This window comes from Sander vitreus, chromosome 15 (genome assembly GCF_031162955.1).
Source record: "Sander vitreus isolate 19-12246 chromosome 15, sanVit1, whole genome shotgun sequence".
Classification (NCBI taxonomy): Eukaryota; Metazoa; Chordata; class Actinopteri; order Perciformes; family Percidae; genus Sander; species Sander vitreus.
Window position 1 is genome coordinate 23052902 of NC_135869.1, and position 16036 is coordinate 23068937.

At 40.4% G+C, this 16036-nt stretch overlaps 1 protein-coding gene across 1 annotated transcript in view; it reads left to right on the forward strand.

Annotated features, from left to right (window-relative positions):
* Positions 1-16036, forward strand: part of cacna1ha (calcium channel, voltage-dependent, T type, alpha 1H subunit a) — a 63105-nt gene that overhangs the window by 11003 nt on the left and 36066 nt on the right. Inside the window, exons 5-10 of the mRNA XM_078268870.1 lie at positions 1573-1885; positions 5331-5423; positions 6981-7219; positions 8289-8812; positions 11735-11901; positions 12187-12381. Of these exons, the coding sequence (XP_078124996.1) occupies positions 1573-1885; positions 5331-5423; positions 6981-7219; positions 8289-8812; positions 11735-11901; positions 12187-12381 (1531 nt within the window). The remainder of the gene's footprint in view (positions 1-1572; positions 1886-5330; positions 5424-6980; positions 7220-8288; positions 8813-11734; positions 11902-12186; positions 12382-16036) is intronic.

Sequence of the window (16036 nt, forward strand, 5' to 3'; positions counted from 1 at the left end):
AGCTCCTGAGTTTGTACGTGCTCTTTCACTTTTAAATATATGAAATAACTTCAAAAATGTTTGCCGGTTTATTAAAAAGGTGGTATTTTCTCTTTGTAAATTGAAGGATGCAGACTGAAATGAATTAAGGGACAAAGTAATGGTTTTCCTTTTGTTTTTATTATTGGAATTCCTACAAATTCATCAAGAGAGAATTTGAACGAAATTATATTTGACGAAGCAGCAAGAAAGATTTACTTTTCCTCCCATTTTTGGCTCAAGCAATAAACATCAGTGTCACTCATTGAAGGAGAGCCTGGTAGTCCACTTCTGCTCCCCACTTTGGGATGGCTTTGATTTGGCAAAACCTACATGTGAATGCACAAACAGAGGTGGAGTAAATCGGACAAGGATGTAGTGGAGTAACACTGGACTCCCATCTATAAATTAAAACTGATGAAGAGATTCAACTGGGTAGGGACAGTTTATAACAAATACTATAAATAAGACTGCTTTTGGACCATTTATGATAGGAGTGTAAATCACTGATTGAGATGCTGTGGAAGAAAAGAAACAGTCTTAATATAGACTCAGTATGAAAATAGTGTGGGAGTAGTAGTTGGTCACTGTCCGCTAAAGGTGTTTTGTGGCAAATTCAAAGTTAACATCTGTGATTGGATGTGTGCATATTTAATAAGCTCAATGATATATCCACTCTCGACAATTACACTGTTTGCTAACATCTACTTCAGGTTTATATGCAGGAGCTCACCTTAAATAGCACCATGGATAATCTGATCCTGTTTACTGGTGAAATTAAAGAGCAGTTAAAGACAATAGAACATATAAAAAAAATAACACAAGATTTTATGACGCTAGTGTGGGACAGTGTATAAGCCGTTGCTATATACACGGTCTCACTGGACTTACTTTTTAATTCTCATTATATGCTTACATAGATTGTCATACAGTTCCAATTTTCAACAATATAACTTCAGTAACATCATATAAAAACAGATAATATACGAAAATAAAAGTTACAGTGCAGTATAAGAAGTGAACAATTGCACCTTGACTGCACTGCAATTATACCTCGAAAGGCACAATAGGAACAATAAAGAAAATTTGTCTCGATGCAAGAAGTGCAAGCAATATTTTGTAATTTTCGGAGAAAGCAAAAAGGATTATAATCTTTCGCAGTCAAGGTCCTGGGGAGGATTTGTATATTTCACTTTTGAACCTTAATACCATTACCAACATATTTCAACTTTGAACTTAACCATTCCTGATTGATGACAAATCAGTATTAGACTAGTATTAGATTATTTGATTGGAATAAATCAATGTCCTGCTTCTAATCACAAATCAAATATTCAGGATATTCTATTTTCCTGCAATAGAAAACTGATTAGTTCCTGACAGTAGACATAAATCAGTTCTCAGTATATCTACAGTGTATTGCTAATTTAACCTACTATAGAACTTGCAACAAAAACCAAACACAAATATGATAATACATTATCGTAATGCTATATGTATCCTTAATTAAGGTATTGTAACAACATGGCCATTTGTTTTTGTCTTTCCATCCAGAATGTACAACTTGTCCATAAGTGAGTACTACATGTCCGAGGAAGGTGAAGACAGCCCATTTATCTGCTCGGCTCCCCGTGAGAACGGGATGCTGCGCTGCAGCAGTGTGCCGCCCTACACGGAGGGCGGGGTTGAGTGCACCTTGCCCGCTCCCCACCTAAGTTCAGCTCTGATTGGAATGGGTGGGGCCAGTGTTAACGGCTGTGTTAATTGGAACCAGTACTATAATGTGTGTCAGCGTGGGAACTACAACCCTCACAAGGGAGCGGTCAACTTTGACAATATCGGCTACGCCTGGATAGCCATATTCCAGGTAAGGAGGGGTAAATGTGCAGATTTGGATGTAGAAGCAAACACGTGGATATAAGGGTGTTTATTATTGTTTACGAAATTTTGTTGGATAATTTATTTTGAAGAGTGACAACACCGTTTTGGTTTCCTCTCTGGTTGAAAGTTTCAAGCCTATTTCACACAAACACACAACAAAAATGTGCTTTGTCGCACCTGTAACCACACCCAACACTGATTTCATGGGGTCCTGGAGTTCAGTACATATGCACATCACTTCAATATGAAGTGTATAGTACAAATAATGAGGTACTATAGAGCTCTGGGTGCTCACAGACAGCTACAATATTATTCCTCCACGTTAGGACATCAGGAGAATCTAAACACTGATCGGCTTTTGCGGCACAGCGTCACGCAAATTTGTCACTCAAGTTGAAATATTTCAACTCGCACAAATACGCAATGCTGCGAATTTCACCGCTGACTTTTCCTTCCCACAGTCTTTGTGCTAGTACTGTCTGTGATATGAATTCCCTTCTAATAGATCTGTGCAGCACCCACTGATAGACCTGCCTCTGTGTCTAATAGACTTTGACTTGCACTGCATGACTTTCTCAAAGACACACAAGCATGCAGGCTCCCACGCACGCACACACGCACGCACGCACACATCAACATTGTTATCAACTTCTCCTTTCTCTCATTTCAATAATGGTGGCTTGACAGTCAGAACACAATATTAAGAGAAACTTAACAAAATTACACCCTTAGATGTGTGTATTTAGTTTACATTTGAATCAATTAAAGAGCCCCTATTATGCTTTTTTATTTCCCCCATCTTTTAGTGTGTTACATAGTTTTTTGTGTATGCAATAGATGTATTATGTAAGTACAAAAAAACACATTTCACTCCAATTGTTCACTGCCTGTTTTTGTGTGTGTGTGTGTGTGTGTGCACAGCCTTGTGGGGGCCCAAAATGCTGGACCCCACAAGGTTAAAGGGCTGTTTGAGGGTTAAGACTTGGTTTTAGGGTTAGAATTAGGTTATGGTTAGAATGAGGGTAAGGGTTAAGGTTAGGCATTTAGTTGTGATGGTTAAGGTTAGGGTAAGGGGCTAGGGAATGCATTATGTCAATGACGGGTCCCCACAAAGATAGTGAAACAAACATTTGTGTGTGTCTGTTCTTAGCCTGTAGTTAGAGACTTTAAAGATCAGATGTTGTTGATTTTCTTTTGTAATGGTTGAGCAAGCATTACTTTGAGCCTCAGGTGAGATTAGTTTTTTAGCCAGGTGTTTGATGTGTATTTTATGATCTGTAGTATATGTTAAAGTAGTAGATGCAAATAATGATTGGAAAAAAAGTTGTACACATTAGCTGTGGGTTTGGCCAGGAGATGCTGCTACCTGCACACTCAGATGTAGTGGTGTAACATGACAATCCGGGTCTTATAGTCTGTGTGTCTAAAATTTGTAAAATTTCTATATTGCATGTAAATTATAATGCATGCAACATTAAGTTGGAAATTCCTCTACAATTTAAGAAACATCTGCAAAAAGTATTTGTAGTAGCCTAGATGTTATTCTTTGTTTATAAAAGAACCATTTAAATTATAAATACATAATACAATATATTTGTTGATAAGTGAATGGAAACAATAACAGAAACAGTAAAAGATTTGATAATTAAATTAAAGAGTTTGAGATACAGACACAGAGGGAGAAACATAGAAAGTTAGCTTAAATAAAGAGAAGGCTCTCTTGAACGTAAAATGAGTTGCTTGGCTTGTTATCCCAGTCTACAGCCATGTATTCCCTTAGTATCTGTAAATATAAAAAAAAAACAAAAAACATAAATTAAACATTTCAGTGCAGGGTTTTGAAAACATTTCAGCCAGTGGTTCCAAATTGAGTTAATTCAGGGTTACCCTGGGACTCCTGCAGCTAACAACTAGCTGTTAACAAGTCAAGTTGAGAACACCACCACAACCGCGCCTGTGGCTGGATTGGGTCCTTATAGTGTGATAACACTTGATTTTATGGGAGATTGCCAATTAAACCTAGTTCCAACCCACGGTTTAAATGGAGTGACCTCTGTCAACGCTGAGATGAGAGCAGATGAGAAAGGAGCAGAAGTGACAGTGAAGGAATAATAAAAATAAGAGTGGGAAAAGGGAGAAAGAAAATATGACATATGAAGAGGTGGAGGAGGGTTGGATGGAGAGATAAAGGATCACTAGGGGAGCATCTCAGGGCTATCAGGCCAATGCTTACTATCAACCTACAGGTTAATGACTATCAACCATAGACACACACACACACACACACACACACACACACACACACACACACACACACACACACGCACACACATTCTGCCAGACTGTCCATTAGGGCTCAAGAACAGTGTGGTTTTTTAAGTCATTCACCAATGAACGTGCTCTCTGATCCGCCTGTATGTCATTAGTTTGTTACAGGACTCAGTGTTTTGCTAGCTACATCTGATCTCCAAGGAGCAGGGGATAGGGATGGCCTGGGGGTCAGTGAGTGATTTGTTCAGGTTATCGCGTTTGTCTCCTCTCTTAAATTAAACCAACGTCAGCTGAGAATCTTCTCTTTCCTGCAAATCATATCGTTGATTTTTACAACATGGCTTGACACAAGATGAAGATTTGTAGTATGTGCTGCTCAAGAGATGATGGTCCTTTGAGAATTGGCCTTATTGCCACCAAAATTCCAATTCTTGATACATTGTATGTGTAAGGGTCAAATTACAGTACATGGCTTGGCTAAACCGGCTATGGTTGTTTGGTTTTCTTGTTTTTCAGTTGATATGTTGACTATTAGTTTCATTGACTAAATATATGTAAGTTAGGTTGGAGTGCTTGTGTAATCTGTCTGTTTGCACAATGATTACATTTTACAGGTTATTTTTGCTCAGACTCTTTTGTCAATCTGGTGCAAGATGAGCAGTCATTTTGTGTGTGTGTGTACATAATATGCATTTGTGGTGTATGTTTATGATAGCTTTGTGTATTATTCTTACACACGTCTCAGCATTTTGACTGCTCATTAGCGTAGTGGCTACATGAAAGAGCTGCGTCAGTCCCTTGGTACAAACATACACACGCACACACACACACACACACACACAGACACACACACACACACACACACACACACACACACACACACACACACACGCACGCACACACACACACACACACACACACACACACATAAGAAGTTGGTGAGACACCACAGGCTTTCTTCAGAGGAATAGCCTTTAAAAACTGAATTGAAAATGTGCTGCATCTGACTGCTGTGTACTTTGAATGTCTGTGCGTGTGTGTTTGTCATATGTTTTCAAACAAAAAGCAAAAAGCGATGGGCAGAGCCACTAAAGAATGTTAACTTTCCCGTTCACTATAATACAATGTCTGTCTCTCTGTCTTTTTGTCCCCACCACCAGGTCATCACTCTGGAAGGATGGGTAGATATCATGTACTATGTCATGGATGCTCACTCCTTCTACAATTTTATATATTTTATACTGCTCATTATCGTAAGTACCCCCTAGTATTTATTTGTTGTTGTTTTTCGTTGTAATCCTGACTTGCTATAGTTTTCTAAAATAAGCTTTGTTGGTAGAGTATCAGGCATCTGTACATTCTGGTTTTGCACATGAATTACAAGTGGGTTCAGAATATGAAGTTATGTATGCATCTACTATTGAACTCAGCACTGAAATATACTTTTCTTTAATCCTGCTCCTCTTTATGCAGCTCAACAAAGATGCATATGTAACATGTTGCTCCTGAAAGATATTTTTGTGTACTTGCATTCCAGTCCTGCTTTGAAATACCCAGAATAACCTTTCTAAAGCAAGCCACTAGACTCTACTTAGAGCCCAACTCCCCTCTGTATAACATCACAGAATTCTGTATAATTTCACTCTTATCACGCTGTTTTCAAAGATCCCAGCTTAAGCTATATTTCACAATGCTGTATGAGCTCCCTACCTGCCTGTCGTTAAATGTAAAAGTGCTTAATATGCATTCAGAGGGGGAGAAAGGAGGACAAAGTGTTTGGGAGAGAGAAGAAGGGAGGGGAGGAAGGGCTGGAAGAAAAACAAAGTGATTCATATAGAAAGTGGTTGAGACAGAAAGATAAATGGAAAAGAAATCAAAAAAGATGAAAAAAGTGCTCCTTTAATTTCCTAGCGCTCTTTCGGTAACATCCAGTCATGGCCTGTTAAATAGACAGAGATGTCTAACTTCCTGTCAAGGCTGTCTCATCAGAGCATGATTTAAATTTCAAGCTTTCTAAGCAATGATAAAAACAAAGTCAGTTTTATCATCTCAGAACTGGCCAAATTTCTGGATCTTATCTGGCTTCTTGTTGACACTGTGTTTTATTACACTTTTAATAACACCTTGAGGAGGGTTGATGTGATGCAGTGAGTTATTCCTGAAATAAAATATTGACGCAGTAGTTTAACAGCTAGGGGAAAGGTTTCACTCATACTGTATGTAACAGCACTTAAAGGTGCCCTGCCACACGTATTTCATTACTTTGCGGTAATGTCTGAAGTTCTACCATGGACTCTGTAACATTTTTTGTGGAAAAAATGCCTTGGTTACTTTGTTTCAAGCCATTCTAGCGTGGTATAGAAAGCCTGCAGGAAGACTCGATTTGTGCAAGTTCTCATTAATATTCAACGAGCTAAGCTGCTTGACTCTGATTGGCTAACAGCTAGCCAATGAGAGCCTGGCTATCAGCATCCTTTACCCAGTGCAACTGGGCGAGCTCATGAATAGTAATGAGCTCAGGCAACACCACGTCAGACTGACCAGCTTTTGTAATTGGCCTGATTTCTCCACTTATTTCTTTTCAGGGGCTAGAGCTGACAGAGGAGGTAGCAGTTCATTTTCACATTCACGACATAACACACACATAACACATATGGACCTAACATATTTCAAAAAATACAAGTAAAAACGGTTTTGTGTGGCAGGGCACCTTTAATAGAGTGTGTTTGTGGGATGACAGTTTACACAACTGCTCCTATGTCATTTTTTGACAGAGTTGTATCACTCTATTCTTTACCCCCCCCGACCAGGTGGGCTCTTTCTTCATGATCAACTTGTGCCTCGTGGTCATCGCCACCCAGTTCTCCGAGACAAAGCAAAGGGAGAACGCTCTGATGAGGGAGCAGCGTGCTCGCTACATGTCCAACGACTCCACGCTCGCCAGCTACAGCGAACCAGGCTCATGCTACGAGGAGATGCTACGCTACATTAGCCACCTTTATCGCAAGTTCACGCGCAGACTGCAGAGGATATACTCTGGATGGCACAGGTCAGTTATGGGCTGCTTTTGTGCGAGTAATGTGTCATAACAGGGTTTCCACGCGGTCTTAAAAAGTCTTAAATCCGCTGAAGTATTGTGTTCTAGGTCTTGAATAATTTAAAACAGGTCTTAATTTTCCTACGGCCATGCAACGCTACCTCTAATGCTAATTTTTTTTATTCCATTGTGTTGTAGTTCTTTCTTTCGCTAGTGTAAATATAATGTTGCTGTATTACGACAACAAATGAGAGCAACACGCAACTTATATTGCAGCCAATCAGCTTTCGTGTTATTGGCACGAGTCTCTTGGGGATTGCTATCCTGGAAATCCAGAGTTCTCGCGAGAACACAATTTGAATTTGCTCAGAGGATTTGGGTCTGGATTTCCAGGCTAGGGGATTGCACCACAGACATAAAAAAACAGATTTTATTCTTCTGCTATGGGGAAGTGCAAGTTTAGCGATACTTGGCTTGAAAAAAACTGAATTTAGGGCTTACTTGATGTTGAGATAAAGGTCTTAAATTTCATTCATAATGGTCATAAAAAGCCCTAAATTTGACTTGGTGAAACCTGCAGAAACTCTGCATAAAAGGAGCAGTAATTAAACAGAAAAAAACACCCAAACCGGTCGGTGCTCAAAGTTTGGGACCAGTGTTGGACTCATTTCACGCATGCTTGTACTGTAGATTTTCGTGTGATATTACGAGGATACAATTATGATCACACTTTCCACAGGTTAAATGAATCACGCCTTGCTGGTCCTCCTGTGTCTATTTGCAGCATTGTATGAGTCATTTGGGGAAACTAAAATGTCTTTTTTTGTTATGAGCTTTTAACAGTTGTGTTGTGTATTTGGCAGTTGTATTTGTAGCTCACAGTATTACATTATGCATAGTACCCGAAATTGTTGAAAGTGATACGCACGCACACACACACACACACACACACACACACACACACACACACACACACACACACACACACACACAGCTTTTCTATAAACCTGGTAATAATACTTTCTCCATCCATGTTCAGTTATTTTTTTATTATCAATGTCTCCTGTTGTCCTTTGATCAGTAAAAGGCGTAAAAAGGTGAATCCTAATGGCGGAGGCAGTAACGCCGGGGGTAACGGACACGGCCACGGCTCCAGCAGAGGCTGCGGAGGCTTAGGCCCGGGTAGCGCATTGTGGTTGAGACCGATCCATAACCTTCTGCAGCACCATCAGCACCAGCACTGTCGCCTCAGCAACGGGGGCCAGCACACCATCAGCGTAACGCCCGCCGAACACACTGACGGTGAAGGAGGGGAGGAGCTGGAGATGAAGTCCCTTCCTGTCCGGAGAGAAAGTACAAATGGAAATGGCGGCAGCGGCGGCCCGTCCACTGTTACCCAGGGCATGGGGGCTTTGCTCGGGCGTCTGAATGGCGGGATGAACTACCCAACGATTCTGCCGTCATTTGTCTGCAGTTACAGCAGTAAGACGCCACCCCCCCACTCCCAGCAGCGTGGGCACAGTCCAGAGCAGCACCCACCAAACCACCCAGCATCTGAACACACAGAGACACTGAACAAGCTCTACCAGCTCATGGGACAGCACAGTAAGAGGGCACACACAAAAAATACAATACTGTACACACTCTAGACTGTAAAAAAAACATGGATGTAGAATCTGTTCCATGAGTTTAATGGTTTGCATCATCTATTTCCTAGATAGAAAATTGCAACTAGGTTAGGGAGTGGAGCCTGAGTAAGCTTCTGGTAGCAGCAACCATTTTGAATGAGTGTAACAACCTGAGTCACATCACAACGTCACACCAATCAGACAAATATGCCATCAAACATACCCCCTTTGTAAAGCTTTATAAGCCTGTTATTTTTCATAATGGAACAATACTTTCATATTTCTTTTATTTTTCCTGTTTTTTGTTCTTCTTGAACTAGTATTTTTGATGAGTCATTTATTGTCCTTCAATTCCCCTTCTCAATCTGTAGTTGAGGCAAATACCCAGGTTTGACCTGAGGTGTCCTCTGGCTACATCTACTGTGTGTGTGTGTGTGTGTGTGTGTGTGTGTGTGTGTGTGTGTGTGTGTGCATGTGTCTCAAGCAGCACTTAGATCGTCCTGACAGGTAATCCATGTCTCAAGTGCTACAGTCATCAGTGTAGAGAGGTGGATAAAGGGGAGGATTGAGGGAATCAACATGGTATGTGGAGAACGGGGGAACGTAAGCAGTGCGTATCAACACAGACAAAAACACAGGTATACAATGTTATTTGAAAAATTTGGAAGTTGAAAGAAGTAGAGGCATACAGTGTGACATATTCAGATTTAGAAGGAAAGGAAAGGAGGGGAAGACAGAGGAAAATAAATTGGATCAATTGAGATAAAAGAGGGGAGGGAGAGGGAAAGAAAATGGAGGGTTAGCTGGGGAGCGGCATGAGGCGGAGAGAGAACAGGACAGAGCACAGAGTGGAGACAGCATCAAACTGTGTTGGTTGCACAGGAAACTGAAAAAGCGGCAGAAGTATGATATATTGTCTGTTCTGTCCTAATGAAGTGAGACTGCTAACAAGCTCACATTTGCACACTGCTGGCTGCCGACACTCAAAACATAATTAAGCGCACATGAATTAGTTTCTTACTGTAGCGAAGAGTTACTGTGTGACACATGATTAAAAAAAACACACACCACGAGTGTGTTCAAAGTGTTAAATGTTTAATATACCTCTGATCTGCACACAGTCAATAGGATTCCATTGGAGAGTGAAAGTATCACTACTAATGTGGGATTTAATGGTTTGCAGTTGACTGAAAGCTAAAATCTAAATAAGTCAATATTTTCCAGTGACTGCTTTCAGCATCGTCACATGTCTCAATCTTTGCTAAACCTTGTATTTTAATGGGATTAGAGTTTTTTGGGGTGAATAGTTCCTTTTTACTGTTGTCAGGAATATTATTTTTTAAGCCTGGGGCTCTCAAATGTAATTATAGTTTTAACGTAATCTAACCTAATGTAATATAAGGTAATGTGAGGTTGGGGGTGAATTTAAACAAGCTTTTTGCCAGACAAATATTTAGTCCCTTGAAGGAATTTGTTAAAAGAATTTGTGAGAATACAAACAATATGTCAAGAGTTGGAGTCAAAACACGTCGCTAAATAGACATGGCAATTCATTTGTATCAGCGGTACTCAAGAGATTGTTAAATACAATGAAACATGATGACAACTCTCACAAGCCTTTTTTTTTTTTTATAGCTTGAGGTATTAGATAGTGTTGTAAACAACATAGTGTGCTGCTGTTGAAGCCACTTTTGAAGAGCTGATGTTCCCAGAAGTCATGTTTTGCTGCGTTGCAGTTCCTTCAAACTGGTTTTAACAGGATGTAGTCGGAGAACAGAGGGCGAGGGGAGTCAGCCAGGGTCTCGTACAGTACTGTGGGCGAGCTTGCAGGACTCGCTGGAAACCAGCTTGTTTTTGCTCTGGACTAAAATAGGACATCCCTTCATCACTGCATGCAAAATGGCATGTATATTATATTCTTATAGTTTTATCATTAAACCATAATGTCTTACTGTCTTTGTCTCTCTCTTGTCCTATTGTTCTCTTTTTTAAAAGCATACAGTTCTGTCTCTCTTGGATACAAAACACAAGTGTTTTAGCCTTTTTAACAAAGGGAGAAATTTGTTAAAGAGACCCTATTATACTCTTTTTCAGCGTCATATTTGTACTCTTTGGGTCTCCTAGAATAGGTTTACATGCTTGGATGTTCAAAAAACATATTATGTTTCTCATACTGCCCATTGCTGCAGCGCCTCTGTCTGAAATGCTCTGTCTGAGCTCTTGGCCCGCCTTCCTGAAAAGCCCAGTCTCTGATTGGCCAACTCTGTTGTGATTGGTAAACTTAATTCAAACAATCCACTGGTGGGCTGTGCTTGCTCAGGCAACACCTATGGGCAGCATATATATTTCTCAATTCTCAATGACATCACTAATTGAGGAAATTTCAAACAGGAATGTGGGCGAGCCGTTTTTCAGGCAGTGAACAATTTGGAGTGAAATGTGTTTTTTTGTACTTACATAATACATCTATTGCATACACAAAAAACTATGTAACACGCGAAAAGATGGGGGAAATAAAAAAGCATAATAGGGGCTCTTTAATTGATTCAAATCTAAACTAAATACACACACCTAAGGGTGTAATTTTGTTAAGTTTCTCTTAATATTGAAATGAGAGAAGGGAGAAGTTGATAACAATGTTGATACACTCATCTGAGTCACCTTCAGTTACCCAGCAGTCACAGCAATGAGCTTAATGAGCAGCAGGGAATGCTTTGCAAAAAATGTTTTCCCTGTGTTTCACCTCTCAGGCTACTTTCTTATTGCAGCTTGTCGGAGGAGATTGTTGACTTCAGGCTTAGCTCTTTCTCTGTAAAGCTAAAGCAGCACACAAGGACAGCCAAGAAAAATCCCCTTTGCAGTGTCTGACCGTTTCCACCCATTTCCCCCCCCCTCACAGGTCGCCAGAGGCTGCTGTACCAGCTGGCAGGCGTGGTGCCCAGCCCTCTGCTCTTGGAGCTGCTAAGCTGCCCTATGTGTGCCCGCAGCTTGGAGACCCTAGAGCTGGAACTGGGAGACCTGGAGGGAGGCAGGGGAGAGGCTGACGGACTGCACAACTTCCCCCAGGTCAGGCTGTGCGGGGGTGCACTAATGAACAGTGAGGATGAAGGTTGTGAAAGTGGTTATTTGGCATTAATGACGGTGGTGATGATGGCCAAATAAACGTTCCCAATGGGTGTGAAAGTGTTAAAAAAAATCAGCATGCAATATATAATTTTTTTAAGAATTGCATTTGAAAAAATAAAATTACAATAATTACTAAATAAAAGAGTTACTGTATCCAAAACCCTTCAGTGAGCATTTTCACATTTAGCAATTCATTTTTAAATGACTCCCCTATCTTCGCTCTAGGGGGGAGATCTGAGAGGCGGGCGAGGTCGGAGCAGACGGCCAGGGGTCGTGGAGTACAAAAATGGAGTGGTTCGGGCCTGGGTAGGCTTCAGGGAAAAACTGAAGAGGATTGTGGAAAGTAAATACTTCAACCGAGGGATCATGATCGCTATCCTCGTCAATACTCTCAGCATGGGGATAGAGTACCACGAGCAGGTAAGAATTCATGTGATTGAGGGATAATGAAAGCCGTGGACAGTTCACATCATTGACTATTTTTTACATGCATATCATTACATGCACATAATATTCCGGTTTTTGCCCTTAATCCGAAAAAGACGATATTCCGACTAAGCTGTTTACATGGCTAATGAAAGTGAATATTCCACTACTATTCCCGTTTTCATGTAGCCGTGCAAAATAAGATTTTTTTAAAGTTTACCAGTGGTGGCGGACTTGTTGGACCTTGCGAACACAGCGCCCCTCTTTCATTCCTTCAACCAGCTTCTTGAAAAGGTCGGCGTAGCGATGCGTGCGCATATCCTAAAACATGTTGATATCCAAGTCTTTGATAGTGTTTAAAAGTAGCTGTGTTTCTCCTTCTTATCAGGTATATATTGTCATATTCGGAATAATAGTGGAATATTGGTGTGCATGTAAACGTACTCAGTAGTTCAAAACTACTGACCTTCATAGAGAAACAAGTAGTTTGATGAGAACTTGGCTGTCAGACACAGCATTTGTGTGTCTGTGAGTATAACGAGAGGAAATGAGAGTATAGGGGGGGTGGACAGGGGTGAGGGAATGAAGGAAGAGAGGGGAGGAGTGGAGGAGCAGTACCCACTCTCTCTCTTTTTCACACACTCCAGGATTATGTTTCTAGCTTACCCTGTGTGGCCAACATCTGGGAAGTATTGGCTTAGTAATACAGCTCCCCCTTCCCTCACTCCACTGTCACACACTCCGACACATTCACCTAAAGAGTTTTTACACCATCTATTACATATGCACACATACACACACAGTCTTTAAGTTTCCCAGAAGTATAGCAAATGGATAAAAACCCAAAGAGAAGATTGTGGTGCATGCACACGGTCTATTTCATCCTTTCCGCTCTCTGTCTCTCCTTTTCTCCCTCTCCTCTTAATTCCCTCTCCAGGGGATGTGTGTGTGTTTCTATCTTTGTGGTATAAACATAAGAAGCGACTGGGAGAGTCATGGCCTTATTGGGCCAATAACACACACACACACACACACACACACACACACACACACACACACACACACACACACACACACACACACACACACACACACACACACACACAGACTGAAGTGTTATGTAAGAGTTCCTCCTCCCCTCAGTACTCTTCATCCCCCTTATGTCACCTAGCCAGACTTTATTAACTATTAGTGTATAGGTGTGTGTGTGTGTGTGTGTGTGTGTGTGTGTGTGTGTGTGTGTTTGTTGTAAAAATGGATTTCAAAGACATTGTCTGGCATCTCAAATCAGACAAATTCGGGTGCATATCTCTGTTGTGCTTTTGTTCCTCCTATTCTTAAGAGCAAGGTCATATGCTGAGTTGTATGCAAATACTCTAAATGTCTTCTGCCGGCACTGACACAGTATTTCATTCATTGATCACTGGTCTGTCAAACATAATGATGGTAGTGAAGAGCAATGTCTAAAGCAAATAGTTCAGAATGCTCATTTTGGATGATATTAGATAACATGCAACATACTGTAATATGGTTAAGCGCTTCTAATTATTTATCGAAACCACTCAGTTACAAAGGATCATGACAATCTAGAACTACTACTATAAACCAAAGTGCATTATGGTGTAACGCTGACAACTCAAGGGCACTTTGATTAGATTTATTAATGGAGGGAGAAGAGTGTTTCTTTTCATTTTCCCCACCCACATTTTTCTCGCTGGCCGCAGGAGGACTTGAATAGAACCTGCTTCTCTAACCCTTAAATTTGACCGGCTCCTGAACGTTCTCTTCCTTCCACATGGCTGTCCATAATGTTGCCATCAGTGAGAACAGGAACCAGAATTCAGTGTCCTGAGTAAATAACTTCAAAGCACAAAACCAGAGAAGACATCGATGTATGATTATTGAACAAGCCTTCAGCTCTCAGTGTTGAGCCCTTCAGCTATTGCTGTATTTTATTTTTTATTGTTTTAATCTACAAGGTTGGCCATAATGTACTCTCCGCTCTCAACACACTGTTAGCAAGTAAAGATACATTTTTACTTTTAGGCATAAAAACTGCTGTGTAGTGTATGCAAATTATTGTCCTGCGAGGCAGCGGTATGCTCTTTCATTGCTCTGGTGTGATGGCCACAAAGGTAATGAAAATGCCACTTTTTCACTGTTAAATAATAATGCACTGTATAGGAATCTAGTATTTTGACTGCTTGACAAAGCTCTTTTAAAGCTTTGTTTGAATTGCTAATAAAGTTTGTATGTGCTGGCTGGTCAGTGAAAGTCAAACAGCCAGGACAGCAAACAGCTAGTCTCTTTATTGTTTGCATAGCTCTGTTGAAAAAATAAATATGCCATTGTTTTCCTCACCATGCAGGACACTATTGACATTACTTGGTTCCCTTTTATTTATTTTATTTTTTTTGCACAGGCTTTTCTGCTTTGGTTTTCAAGTCAATAGCTCCTCAACCCAAAATAGTAACGATATAAAAAGAAATGTTGTGTGCTTTAAATTACACAACCCTGTACTGCACCCAACCTTCCCTGGCCCAGGCTACACCCTTCCACTAAGTTTTAATCAAAATTGGGCCAGTAGTTTTTCCGTAATTCTGCAGGCAGACAGGCAGACAGTCAGGCAGACAGACAGACAGGCAGGCAGGCAGACAGACAGACAGACCGACCCCAAAACAACCTCCTTGGCGGAGGTAATAAAGTGTACTTATAGCATATAGTAAGTACTCATTATGCAGAATCGCCCTTGTCAGTGTATTATGATGTCTGTGAAAAATGTTATTTTGAAAAGTAACTAGCTGTCAGACAAATGTAGTAGGGTAAAATGTTTGAAGTTTAGTTCTTCACAGGAGGTTTGTGTGTGTGTGTGTGTGTGTGTGTGTGTGTGTGTGTGTGTGTGTCTGAGTATTTAAGTTGGAGGTCAGGGGAGATGCGCTGTGTAGTATGGCGCCCTCTGTCTGTGAGCATGATCTTCAGTTGTACTTCAGCAGAAACAGTGGTTTTAATTTTTTATTTTTTTTCGGAGAAACAACACAGATCTGTTAAGCAATATGTACGTCGTCTCTTTGCTCCAGCCATGATACAGAAGCACACACTTAACTGTATTAGGAGGGCTGCCTGGAAGAAGATGAGGTGGTTTGATGATTCCGTCACTTAGTGATGACAATACACATCTGGAGAAAGATTCATTATAATCATTGTGGTCACTGACAAAGTTGGATCTTACAGTTTTCATCACAATTCTGTTGCAATTTCTTGTTCAACGCTCCTGTCAACGGCCAAAAAAAACAAAAAAAACAACCAGTCTCAGCTCTGAGCCCAATGAAACTGGTAAACTACAGACTCGTGGTGCATTTGAAGTTTTTGTAAATGTCCTTTTCCTATCTGGTTGTTGTTTTTGTCGTTCAACAGCAATTTGCTAGTGAAATAAGTTATTGTTATTGTTATACATTATTATTAAATCATTTAATTTTGACCATATGGCCTTAGGAATAAACAAGCCGTTCTTTAATGTCACCAACTGTTGTTTAGTACCCTTTTTTTTTCTTTTTTTACTTTCTTAAAAAGTATTGGTTCAGGCACCGTTAATTATGTATGCGATTCATTTTGATTAATTAATCACAGAGTATGTAATTAATTAGATTAA